The 13970-nt window shown below is 32.9% G+C and overlaps 1 protein-coding gene across 3 annotated transcripts in view; it reads left to right on the top strand.

Moving 5' to 3' along the window:
- The window catches only part of COL11A1 (collagen type XI alpha 1 chain), a 197819-nt gene extending 184216 nt beyond the window's left edge, over positions 1-13603 (top strand). For 2 of the 3 annotated variants that reach the window (XM_065881043.1, XM_065881037.1), the window contains 9 exons: positions 754-861; positions 1354-1407; positions 1512-1547; positions 1642-1695; positions 3207-3456; positions 6362-6474; positions 7916-7984; positions 10399-10632; positions 11903-12049. In XM_065881043.1, the coding sequence (XP_065737115.1) occupies positions 754-861; positions 1354-1407; positions 1512-1547; positions 1642-1695; positions 3207-3456; positions 6362-6474; positions 7916-7984; positions 10399-10632; positions 11903-12049 (1065 nt within the window). Of the gene's footprint in view, positions 1-753; positions 862-1353; positions 1408-1511; positions 1548-1641; positions 1696-3206; positions 3457-6361; positions 6475-7915; positions 7985-10398; positions 10633-11902 lie in introns of all 3 variants that reach the window. The other variant, XM_065881030.1, reaches the window with a different exon arrangement.
- The last annotated feature ends 367 nt before the right edge of the window (positions 13604-13970 follow it).

Here is a 13970-nt window from a genome sequence, read left to right as displayed (position 1 = left end):
GCTTCCAAGATGAATTTAGAAAAGAGAAAATATACAAAGTAATAGTGAAAAATGTACCAGAATTCAGTGTTATATTTCTCAATGTTCCTTTGTAGGAACCATATGGAGAAAGCATATGGTTATACTAAAATAACTATTCAGAAAATAAACAGATAGAATAAAAAAAGGTCATTTTTTATGTTTTTAAACATGAAAATAAAAAGTTTAAACTAGACTATCTTTCAGATGATTTGAAAGATATGTATGCTCTGTTGCACCAAATAATTAAAGAAAATAAAACATTTTTAGAATGGCATTAATATTTTTAAAACTACTTTTAAATCTTTAAATGTGCTGCAAAATGCTGCAAAATTTGTGAAGGATAGAAATAATTTCATATAAAATAAGATGCTTTTTAAAATAATGAATTTTCAGTTGTTTGTTTCACCAATATTATATGTAGTCATTATTAATCTTTTAGTTGAAGGAATTCCCTTTAAGTAAATGTAACACTGAAGGGGATATTTTTAGAAAAAATTTTTTCAATAATATTCCCAACCCTTAATAAAGGTCTCACTTAATGTAATCAGTAAATGATCCTGTTAGGTGAGGGGAAAGAGGTTCTAAATCCTATATTTCATTCAGAAAGGGTTAAAGTTTTTATCTAATTTTTTACTCTTATGTTTCATAAATTTAACATGCAATTATTTTATGACTATAATTTAATATATGTTTGTAATTTATATGTTGTTAAAATTTCTTTGCCTTTCAAAGGGACATCCTGGTTTAATTGGCCTGATTGGTCCTCCAGGAGAACAAGGTGAAAAGGGTGACAGAGGACTGCCTGGAACTCAAGGCTCTCCAGGAGTAAAAGGGGATGGAGTGAGTAAAGATATAAATTATTTTCCTACTCCTTTCCAATCATACACTCACACACCTGCAGACATTCCTTTAAACATGACCTAGGAAGTAATTTAGAGCATCTTAATCTCCTTAAGTCAATGGTGTTTTCAAAAAGAAATTTATTTAACCTTAGAGTAAATAAATAAAAATATGACTTAAGTTAGAAACCATAAAAATTATAGTTCAATATTTAATTACACAAACATTTATTGAATCCCCAACACATACAAATCATTATTCTGAAGGCTGCAGGAATGTAAAGACATATGCGTAGAGAGGGAGACATTGCAGCAAAATGGACAAAAATACAGCTCATCTTGCAAAAGTTATTTCTTAGATTCACGATGGAAAATTTTAGGCCATTCTTATGTATTTTTTCATTGTCTAAATTTTGCAATGTGTGTTGTTATGCAACATATGAAAATGGAATCGCTGAGAAAAACTCTTTAATTTGGATGATTCTCTCTGTAGGGTATTCCAGGCCCTGCTGGTCCCATAGGTCCACCTGGTCCTCCAGGCTTACCAGTAAGTACAAAACAAAAGAATTTTATAAAGTAAACTTATAAATATACCAAAGAGACGCTCATTATCCAGATTTTTATGTGTACTTTTGCCTTTGCATTTTCCAGGGTCCTCAAGGTTCAAAGGGTACCAAAGGCTCTACTGTAAGTACCTTTCTCTTTGGCATCTAAATTTTTCAGTGACACCTACTCAAATGCTTTGTTCTCTATTTATGTTGTTCCTTATTCTTTCTAACAGGGACCTGCTGGCCAGAAGGGTGACAGTGGTCTTCCAGGGCCTCCTGGGCCTCCGGTAAGTGCATGGTAAAAAGCGTGATATTCTGACAGCTAGCATCCTGAGACTGCCAGTGATTTCTCTGAATTTAGAAGAAGGATTAAAAAGCATATTCTGTCAAAGTGCTGATTTTCTAGGAAATAGCAACTACCTTAAGTACTCAGGTCTACATGCCAACACTTGTCTTTTAATTGGCTTCACTCTTTGAATGTAAAGATACCTTAACTATTGTAATAATCTTGCCTTTATTAGTTTTTCAAGAAAATCATATATTTTTCATGTCACATTTTCATGAAAGCAACTGGTTGTATGCCACAAAGATACATTAATACCTGACTAGGAATAAAAACAAAAGTTCAGATGCTTGACAATTTTTTCCTACTGCATATAATGATAATAATAAAAGCAATGATAATAGTTACTACTTTTTTTAGCACTGACATTTTCCAGGCTTCACACAAGCCTGTTAGATCCATGTGAAAAAATTTGAGGCTTCCTTCTTGAACTTGTTTCCAAGTTATATGTGTATTAGTTTGCTAGGATGGCAATAACAAAGTACCACATGGCTCAAATAATAGAAATGTATTATCTAATAGTTCTAGAAGCCAGAAGTCTTAGATCAAAGTGTCAGCTGCATTGGTTTCTTCTGAGGGGTGTGGGGTAAACATCTGTTTGAGACTTCTCTCCTTGGCTTGTAGATGGCTCTCTTCTCCTTGTGTCTCCACACATGGTCTTCTGTCTATGTGTATCTCTGTGCCCAGATTTTTTTATTTTAGAAGGATACCTGTCATATTGGAAGAGGACCCACCCTTATGCCCTCATTTCACTTTATTAATTATATCTACACCCACCTCATTTCTAAATAAGGTCTTCCTCTGAGTTACTGCAGCTTAGGACTTCCACATATGGATTTTTATGGGACACAGTTCAATCCATAACAATACAGATTAACTATTTGGTGTAGTTCTACTCTTACACATATATAAATTCAAGTCTGATTGCACTTCCTTTAATTTTGTTTATTTATAAAGTTATAGATGTTTGGAACCAGCTAATGTGTATTTTTAAACATGATATGAATTATTTTCAAGCACGATAGACAACTCATTATATAGCACAAGTACTTTAAATTATTGTTTTAAGCTTCAGAGATTAAAATCTAGTTGCAGAGATAGGACATGTAAATAAGGACTAATTAATATATAAGAAAGTAATGGATATAACATATGTACACACAAATCTGTGCTATGTTACATGTATATAAAAAGGTCCAGAAATCATCTGAATTTTGTGCCTACCTCAATATCTCCACTAGATTGTTTTTAAAAGAATTCACAAAGTTTATATATAAAGAGATATATGTACATAATACATGTATTTTAGCAATTAGAGAAAACATCGAAACTAGGGAAAACAGTGAAAAGTTAAACAAACTATAAGTTCTTATAACAATAACAACAGTAATAACTAATATCTGCAGAATATTTTACCTTAGGAAACAGTTACATGCACATCTATCTCTTTTACAGGGTCCACCGGGTGAAGTCATACAGCCTTTACCAATCTTGTCACCCAAAAAAACAAGAAGACATACAGAAAGCATCCAATCAGATGCAGGTGATAATATTCTGGATTACACTGATGGAATGGAGGAAATATTTGGTTCCCTCAATTCCTTGAAACAAGACATTGAGCATATGAAGTTTCCAATGGGCACACAGACCAACCCAGCCCGAACTTGCAAAGATCTGCAGCTCAGCCATCCTGACTTCCCAGATGGTATGTTAATAATGCATGACCAAGCAAATGCACTGAGCCTCTAAGTTACCAAGGTGCATTGTCAGCTCATTAATCCTAGTTAAATGTTTAATATAGTCTCTAAATAAAACGAGAGTGAACGATTATTAATTCCAATCTTGTAGACAGAAAAAGTCATTTACACTGTTAAAACAAGGTCTGCTCTGGAAAATCTTTGTCTTGTTAAGCAAGGTTTCATTAAATTATGACAAGTTCATTTTGGATGATTATAGATAACACAAATGTAATTTGCCTTGTAATAACCATCACAGAATGGGTTTGATATGTGTACACATATGTGCATGCTACTATATTTATATCCTATATCCTAACTTACTTTGCATTAATGATTAAATAGCATAACTGAATCATATGTGACCTATCAGTTTAGCAATGATTTGAACAGAATATTTAAGAATTAGGATAGTTTGAGGCAAAAATTTATTTCACTGATCCATGAATACCAGAACAACTGTGAACAATTTATTTGTAATAATAATCAGGATAATTTTCTATACCTATTATTTGACAAAACTTTTACATACCTATTCTGAGAAGGAAAGAGTTCCAAGTATCCTAAGTTAAGTGACTAACTCACACAATACTAAACTAACGGGGCAGATCTATATCTGATTTTAAATCTCCCACTTTATGTGGAAACACTTTGCCACTCTGTTTACTTGTGGGACTACATTATTTCCCACTATCGATCACATAATGAATGTTGTAACTGAGATCTAAATAACTCAGTATAGATAGAAAAGTTTCACGCAATTCAGGAAGAGACATTTTTTATGACAAAGAATGTCTTAAAATCTCCTATCTTGGGCTTCCCTGGTGATGCAGTGGTTGAGAGTCCGCCTGCCGGTGCAGGGGACAAGGGTTCTTGCCCCGGTCTGGGAAGATCCCACATTTCGCGGAGCAGCTAGGCCTGTGAGCCATGGCCGCTGAGCCTGCGCGTCTGGCTGTGCTCCGCAACAGGAGAAGCCACAATAGTGAGAGGCCCACGTACCGGGGAAAAAAAAGAAAAGAAAAAGAAAAAATCTCCTATCTTAAGCATGGTCTGTTAAAAGGAAAACACAGTTAATTATTAAGGGTGCTTTACAAACTGCTATCAAATGTATTCAAATTTATAATATATTTATTTGAAAAAGATACATTTAGTTTCACAGTAATTCAGTGAGTTATAGGGAGAATGACCCAAACTTCTGATCTAGCTAATATAGTCATACATATGTGACTGAAAATCAAATGTAAAAGATGACAGCCTGTACTGACAATATAAAACAACATGTGATTAATTAGAACCTGAGCAGTCAAGAAAAAAATTTTGTAAATTTTGGGGATGGAAAGCTCACTATGGACTATAGTTCCCTGTGTTTTCCATATATTAACTAGCTTTATTAATTCTTTAATTAATTAAATTTTAATTAATTACAATTAAATGTTTATTTATTAACTTATTGGTGCCAGGCACTGTTATTCATGCAGAGATTCACAGATAAATATAAAGAATAATGCCCTCGGGCTACTATTGTGTAATGATGCAGACAGGTAAACCATAAATATTTATAATAGCAAATTATGACAGATACAGATTTCCTCTGCTCTCCAAAATTAGAGGGTTCCTATGAAATCTTTTGCAAGCTGAAATGGCATGAAGCCATAAAGGTATCTTAGTAATTAAGTATATGTTATTTGAAAGAATATTTAGTAACAATGTTGACTGAATAAGACAAGATAAAAATAATGCTTACCATATAATTAAAAATTATATATTCTTTAAAACCCTAAAAAATATCAAAGATTAAGAATGGCTATTCCAGTTGGTAAAATCTTTGATGATTTTTATTTTCTTTTATAAATTTTTCCTGTGAATTTCAATTTGTTCCAGATGTGAACTTATAAGTGGCGCGATCAGAAAAAGTGTAAATTTTTTGTTAAAGAATTTATTTCACAAAGCAAACTGGCATTAGATTTTCAGGAGTTCCAGTACTAAGCTAAGCACTTGGAGCTTTTAAGTTGTTCAAAGTTCACAATCAGTGGATTGACATAATTCAAATTCATATTTGAAATGAAGTGGCAGCATGAAAAATGGTAAGAGGAAAGCAAAGTAATCATCACATGTATATCAAGTCTGTATCCCAATAATTCTTGTTTAATAAAAGCTCCATTGTCTATTACTTAAGGGATAACATTTTGTCAGCCCACTACTTACCATCTTTACTCACCTAACACCAAATTAATCGTCATGGTCATTCACATGATAAAATTTGTTCTGTACCATTTAGATAATAGAATTAATAGCAAACTGCATTTAAATATATAAAATAGACTTTCTTCTTAGGAGCCCATTCAAAGGGGGAGTGCACTTACTGCATGAAGTTTTTCCTGTAAAGTAATGCAAAATTATGATACTTGAGGCTAAGTGGATACTCTCACCTCCATCATTACAGATAAATAAATCAAGGAAAAATATATTGATTATTATACTCAGATTACCTAAGTAGTAAATAATACATATGGTATTTAGAGTCAGGTGTATCTCATCCTAATGTACTTGCAATTTATTACACATGGATAAGAGAATGTTAATATTTGAGGAGGTGGCATTTAAGCTGAAACCTAAAAGTAATAGGCATGCTAAGATTTTAAAAGAAGGAAGTTCCAGGCAGAGCGTATGGGAGCATTTGGCAAAGACAAAGGGTTGCTCTTTAAGTATTCAAACATGTACCTCAATATGACCAAAAACATAAAAGTGATTCATGTGGAAAAAGATGAATGTATATTCATTTTTTCCTTATTTCTCTAATAAAATTTGGTATATAATGTATTCAGTTTTGGATGTAAATGTATTTGTATATGACATATTCTTTCCTACTTGCAGGTGAATATTGGATTGATCCTAACCAAGGTTGCTCAGGAGATTCCTTCAAAGTTTACTGTAATTTCACTTCTGGTGGTGAGACTTGCATTTATCCAGACAGAAAGTCAGAGGGAGTAAGTACCAATCTGTTTTGGTGGTGACTGTTGACAGTTCCTGCCATGTTTTTGCAATATTGAACTAAAAAGGAAAATTTTACTGTCATATTTTCATTTATCTGCTTTTCTTACAGGGTAATTAGAGCATTTCATTTGCATAAATATGAGTAAGACACCAAAGTGACAGAGTTGACAAATACTTCTTTTCTTATTTTTTACCCAGATGTATTCTTTATGCACCTGTTTGCTCTCTAAAATTCTATGGCTTTCCATGACACAGCACAGCTGATTCTCAGATTTTAGTGCATGCGTAGTATTCTTTCCAATTACCACGTGGTAGAACTCACAGCTGTATATTATGCTCAAAATACACAATTTTATAAAGAATGATTCTTTCACATAAAATAAGAGTATTCCCTGCACTTTTGTACGTTTTAAATGTTTAGTTTCTTCAAACACATTCCTTGATTTTCACCTAGCAGTATTAATACATGTGAGCTCTATCTTTAAAGCTACAGGCAAATTATTAATATAAGGAAAGATTTTTCACTAGCATAATTACATTCTCCAAACATTTTATAGGTGGGAAATTTTGACGTTATTTGTATTGTTTTAGTAAATCACATTCTTCTTAGGAAGTGGCGTAGGCATGCAGAGGCACGGAAACTCCTTAAGACGAAGTAGCTTTAAGTGTGTAGTCTCTTTAGGAGAGACATTTAGTTTGTAAGTGAAGGATGGGTAGTAGGGGCAGGAGACAAAGCAATTTCTGTTTCCCAACCACACTTTGCATTTGGGGAAGCAGAATAAAGCTCCTCTAACCCACAAAGAAATGTGGGAAAATGGAAATGCTTCCCCTTACAGGATTACTCAAATTCCCTATAGTGAGGCCTATATACCTAGTGAGGCTTATATACCTTTATTTTTGCTGATCTTTGTAAAACAAAACAATAATTTCAGATCTATAAAAGATTCTAAACATTTTCTCCAGCAGGGAATAATGGGCTTGCTTCCTGCCAATGACTTTTCCATAGCATCCCACCCTGAGTTACTAGCTGGATGCTTCAGGATGCCTCCCTTGGTTGTGAAATACTCAAGGTATCTGCCTTGATGGCAGATGCCAACTGGCACTGTGAGGGTTTCCTTTGCAAGGGGTTACCTAAGAGTTCCATCCATGTCCCCTACAGCCAACCCTTAGTATGCCTTTACCAAGTTATTTCCCACCCCCTTCTTTTTGAGCAATTAAAGAAAACAGGAAAAAAAAATGACTCAGTCTTCACTAAACTGGAATTCACAACATCTATCTCAAGTTTTGCTTTTTACCTTATCTTGTATAATCCAGGATAGACCATTTTAAAAACACTTTAGCATCCTAGTCTTACTGAAAATTACTGATATATACATAAACAATACAGTTCATAATTTTAACCTACTTTCAAATTTTCCTGTTCCTTTGCAACAGGTAAGAATTTCATCATGGCCGAAGGAGAAACCAAGAAGCTGGTTTAGTGAATTTAAGAGAGGAAAACTGGTATGTTATTACCTCAGCATGAAGTGGTTTATTTTGAAGCTCTTACATAATACAAGTTCAAATTATATAATCTCTAGACCCTTACTGTGAACGTCTAAATTATACAAAGCAGGATTCCATGTATTCCCTAGTTTGCTCTATCTAAATCTTAGACTACTTTGTGTTTCTTTGGCTGTTTTTTTGTTTTTTTGAATTTTTATTGGAGTATAGCTGCTTTACAATGTTGTGTCAGTTTCTACTGTACAGCAAAGTGAATCAACTATACGTATACATATATCCCCTCTTTTTTTGGATTTCCTTCCCATTTGGGTCACCACAGAGCAGTGAGTGGAGTTCCCTATGCTATACAGTAGGTTCTCATAGTTATCTATTGTATACATAGTATCAGTAGTGTATATATGTCAATTCCAATCTCCCAATTCCTCCCACCTCCCTCTTAGACCACTTTGGTATTTTAGAGAGAAGTCTAAAATTTTTGTATCAAAATAAATGGAAATATATTAAATTTACTAAAATATTAAGATCAAATAAAGTATGCATTTCCCTAAGTACCTGAGATAGATATCATAAAAATGGATTATGTTAGAAATATCAGATATAGAAAATATAATGTCTATTTAGTATCTCTGACCCTATTTCACTTCTGCTATACTTGAAAACTAATTTATTCTTTGTTTGCAATTTCAGTAAGAACTTTTGGAATGTGAAATGTTTTTTCCGATAGTTACATCTGGAAATAAAGTTAACTGACTGACCTGACCTTTTACGTATTGTAGCACAAGTTTACTTAAATATTTCCATACGATTACCAGTTCGTGATCAATCATTCTATAGAGATTTTAAAATTGGATGCCAAAACTAAATTTGCATTTAAAAGCTGTTTAAAAATATATATGTGTTTAAAATGTTAATTATAATGTATTTAAATGAATGTTTTTCAGTTATTCAGATAATTATTCAATAGCTTAACATTATTTAAAAAAGGTATTATTTTCCATTGATGACTATTTACACAGTTATTATCCTATAAGAACCTACTCATATTAGTGAAGTTCTCCACTTGACGTAACTGTCTAGTTCAGTCTTCCAGTCACATATTAAGTATCCATGTTACATTCGTATCTTTGTATGAGATAAAGATACATGCACAGATAGAACTCTGTGTGTGGTTTTATTTTTTGCTGTTTTGTTTTGTTTTCCTTAGAGTGGATTTCCCAGTTGTTGTTGTTTTTTTTTTTTCTCCAACCTCTCAAGGATCCTCATCATCTGAACTGTTAATCAGTAAGAATTAAGTAGAATCAACAAAAAGGAGGAAAGTCACAGATAACTGCCTTTATATTGAGTGAATCTATAATCTGGGCGAATTTCTTAATTTTTTTTTAAATATAGGTTTATGTTTCAGCTGATCCCAGATAGTTTATTTATATCCAATAAAACAAATTATGAGTTTGACAAATGAGTTCTTAATAATTTGCAGTTAAGACTGTTTTCCTGCTCTAAATACAAAATAAGTATTTCCTGAACAACAAATATTCACTTGTGTGTCTTGGGCAATATGCTTGGTGCTGGTGATACAATGATGAATATAAGTACATCATCCGAGAACAGACAAACAAGCAGGTCTGTGCTGAAAATTAGAAGACCAAAAACCTCTTTGAAGACTGTGCCGCCAAAATGAAAAATTCAAGAACATGTTGAAAAATTTGTCAAGTAGGTACATTAGGAAAATAGGTGAAATCAAACAACATAAAAATAGAACATTTGCATTGCACTGAGATTCCTCAGTTTTCATTTTTACTATATTACCACTCTATTATTTAAAAAGTTACACAAGTAGGTCTTCCCTGGTGGCACAGCGGTTGAGAGTCCACCTGCCGATGCAGGGGACACGGGTTTATGCCCCGGTCTGGGAAGATCCCACATGCCGCGGAGCGGCTGGGCCCGTGAGCCATGGCCGCTGGGCCTGCGCGTCTGGAGCCTGTGCTCCGCAATAGGAGAGGCCACAACAGTGAGAGGCCCGTGTACCGCAAAAACAAACAAACAACAACAACAAAAAAAACAGACAAAAAAAAAGTTACACAAATATAATGATAGATTTCTTGGAAACAAAGGCATTTTTTGTAATACTTACTGACTGATTAGGAAACTGAAGTATATACAGAAGTAAAGTGATTTTTTTCCAAAATAAGTATTGCTGACAGTACCTAAGGTGGGAGTACATCCTGATTTCATAAAGTCCTATATCTGGGTCTTCTAACTCTCAATGCATACTTTCTTTCATTAAGTGAAAATGGGTCTATTGATGCATCCACATGCTTCTGGGATCACAGTTCACTGTTGACAGTGATTTTATTCTTTTACAACAGAAAAGAGTAAAAGAGTCTTTATGTGTCTCTTTATTCTCTTATTCCCAGCTTTCATATTTAGATGTGGAAGGCAATTCCATTAATATGGTGCAAATGACATTCCTGAAACTGCTGACTGCTTCTGCTCGGCAAAATTTCACCTACAGCTGTCATCAGTCAGCAGCCTGGTACGATGTGTCATCAGGAAGCTATGACAAAGCACTTCGGTTCCTGGGATCGAATGATGAGGAGATGTCCTATGACAACAGCCCTTACATCAAAGCCTTATATGATGGCTGTGCGGTGAGTATAACCTCTGCTTGCCTTCTTTCACAGAGGTGAGAAGCAGTGTGTAACCATTCCACTTTGGCCCTAAGTCAGATTTCTGTCATGAAGTGGATGTCAATTGTTATTAAGATTTGATGCTTAACACTGACATATTAAAGTGCAGTATATTAGAGACCACTAATATTCACACACAAACACACACAGAGACACAGAATCTCTGAAACATACATATAGACACATTTTAAAAGTCATAACAGAAGGTAGTCTCGGATCGTATGTTATTTTTATGGAATTATTCCTGATATTTGAATACTATTACAGCTAGATACTCCTGAAATGAAAAAAAAGAAAAAAATCAAGAGCCTTATTTCATTTGCCTCCTTAGTTCATGACTCTAACATGACAGATAAAGGAATCATCATTATACTGTTTATACCATAGATAATTCTTACCTCTGTATTTTGCTTATAGGGGCATGCTTATTGGTACTATGTTACAACAATTTGGTCAGTTATTATCATTTTGCTATTTTTATCCTCTGGAACTGTCTTTCTCACACATTTGGTAATTTCGTAAGAGCAAATGACCAATAGAGCATCCTAAAAAGCTTATTGTCTTAGCTGATGAGTGAAGAGAAGTCACAATTACAAATAAACAAAGTGAGTAGGTTACACATAGATCAAAGAAGAGACCATAATGCATGTAAAAGGAGAAAGCGTTTAGGATTTCCCAATATAATGTATTGATAATTATTCATAAAATTAATACATAGCAATAGAAATGCTTCAGCTTTAGACTTCTTGCATTATAATTCCTATACTGCGTTCAAATTTTTCTTAGCAAATTTGTCTGTGTGTATATATACATATATATTTATGTGTGTGTATATATACATATAGAATTATTATAATAATGGTAAGGATATATTATTTATGTAAGGGTATGACCCACTACCAATATCAGTTTTCATGTTAAAATGTATTTTTCAGTTTAGTAAGATTCCCTCCAACTGTGCAGTATATTAGAGCGTTATCTTGAGTAATTATGGCTAAGTATTAAATAGGTCAACTTTCAAAACTTAAAACTACATATGACATCAGTGATAACAAGATTACTTGAAGATTGATTACAAGAAGATTGTAATTACTACAAAGATAATGGCAAATTTGTTTTCCACTCTCTTCTTTCTTACCTTCTTATGTCCACTCAGAAGCTTAAGAAAAAATAACATATCTTAAAAATATAAAATGATTGTATAACTTTTTATTTCTGCTTAACTTTACAGTCCAGAAAAGGCTATGAAAAGACTGTGATTGAAATCAATACACCAAAAATTGACCAAGTACCTATCGTTGATGTAATGATCAATGACTTTGGTGATCAGAATCAGAAGTTTGGATTTGAAGTTGGTCCTGTTTGTTTTCTTGGCTAAGATTAGGACAAAGAACATATGAAATCAACAGAAAATATACCTTGGTGCCACCAACCCATTTTATGCCACATGCAAGTTTTGAATAAGAATGGTGTAGAAAATAACTTGCTACGTATATATGTACCAATTAGGAAATATCGATGCCCTTGTGGGAGCAGAATCACATGAAAAAAGCTTTGAAAATCATAAAAGTATAAGATAGTGTGGCTAAGATGGAAACAGACCTTATTCTTGATTCCCGATTTTCATCTCTTCTTTTCCTATTTGGATTTCTTTGGTGCTGTAGAAAAAAAAAAGAGAAAAATATATATTCATAAAAGACATGGTGCTCATTCCCATCCATCAAGGATGTGCTAAAACAGTGTGTTTAATAAATTGTAATTATTTTATGTACAGTTCTATACTGTTATCTATGTGTCCATTTCCAAAACTTGCATGTGTCTCTGAATTCCATCTGACTCTAATTTTATGACAACTGCAGAACTATGATGGCAATAAATGCATGTATCATGAAAAAATAAAGTTGCAATTTCTGATGACTCTAATTCCCTTTCTTTGATGAATAATAAAATGCCTTTGTATATATTGATGTTGAAGAGTTCAATTATTTGATGTCGCCAACAAATTTCTCAGAGGGCAAAACCTGGAAGACTTTTGGAAGCACACTCCGATCAACTCTTCTCTACTGTTCGTAATTTTGCTGAATTTCAGCCAAAAACATCATACATTTTGATGCTTTATTCAATGCTATACCTCAACCTTTTTCTTTTCAGAGTCCAGGATTTCACAGGATACTTGTATATGTGGAAAATAAGCAAGTTTATATTTTTGGACAGGAAAATATGTATGAGAAGCTGTTTTAACAAATTGATGCCTCCATCAAGCAATCAATCAGATGTACAGTTTTTTTACTACCTTATCTTATTGTCTTCAGTGTGCTTCAACCAGTGAGGTTAATATTAAAAGATGGAAACTAAACAATTATTTATGAATTTGTTCAATGTTATATTTTAATCAATTTCTTGAATTTGATTCTAAGTTGCATATTATAATAGTCTCCAAATATTATTTGACCTGCACCTGCCCAACAACTATTATTTCTTTTCTTTCAAGATAATATCATGCATTATTTGACCTACCTAATTGCTAAATAACCTATGGGTGGACTGTTACTAACAGTGCTTGTTTTAAAAGTCATACTTAGTAAAAACAATCAAAACATTTTTTTCCACTAAAGCATTTTCTTTCAGGTAGCTTGAAATAGCAGTGAAATTTTAAAATTACACACTGAACTTTGTATCTATTTTAAGTAATATATGTAAGACTTGAAAATAAATGTTTTATTATTTCTTATATGAAGTGTTAAGTTAATTGATAGCAGATTTCACTGGAACATTTTCAACTGATAATTTATCACAAAAGAACATACCTGTAATATTGAAATTAAAACGTGAACATTTGTCATTCAGAAGTTCTTTTATTTTTGAAGTCAAGTTTGTAAATGTCCTTTCAAGAAGGGAGATATGAATCGTATAAATAAACTCAAGTCTTGTCTACCTGGATTGGTCATTCTCTTTCTTAAACATGTTTTAAATTACTCTCTATTGCAGAAAAGGCTTTCAGTTTTGTTTCTTGACCATCCAGGTTAGAATAGTTTTACACTTTTGAAAAAGAATATTATCCTTCAGAGATTAGCTGTTTAAATTCTCCACATTTCTAAAATAAAAACACCACATGGTAATACTTTATTAACAAAATAAAGATAGGGTATATTTACAATTTCAAAGAAATGTCTTTCATAATTAAATGTTTTACAAAGTCTCAAACATATGTTCACAATTTCAGCATTAAAAGAATTTCCAGAACTTTTATTTGAAATATAATTTCTACATCATACATAAAATAATATTGTCTATCAAGA

The sequence above is a fragment of the Phocoena phocoena genome, chromosome 1, assembly GCF_963924675.1.
Source record: "Phocoena phocoena chromosome 1, mPhoPho1.1, whole genome shotgun sequence".
Lineage (NCBI taxonomy): Eukaryota > Metazoa > Chordata > Mammalia > Artiodactyla > Phocoenidae > Phocoena > Phocoena phocoena.
The sequence above is the reverse complement of the archived record's forward strand: the minus strand, read 5'-3'. Positions and strand labels throughout refer to the sequence as shown.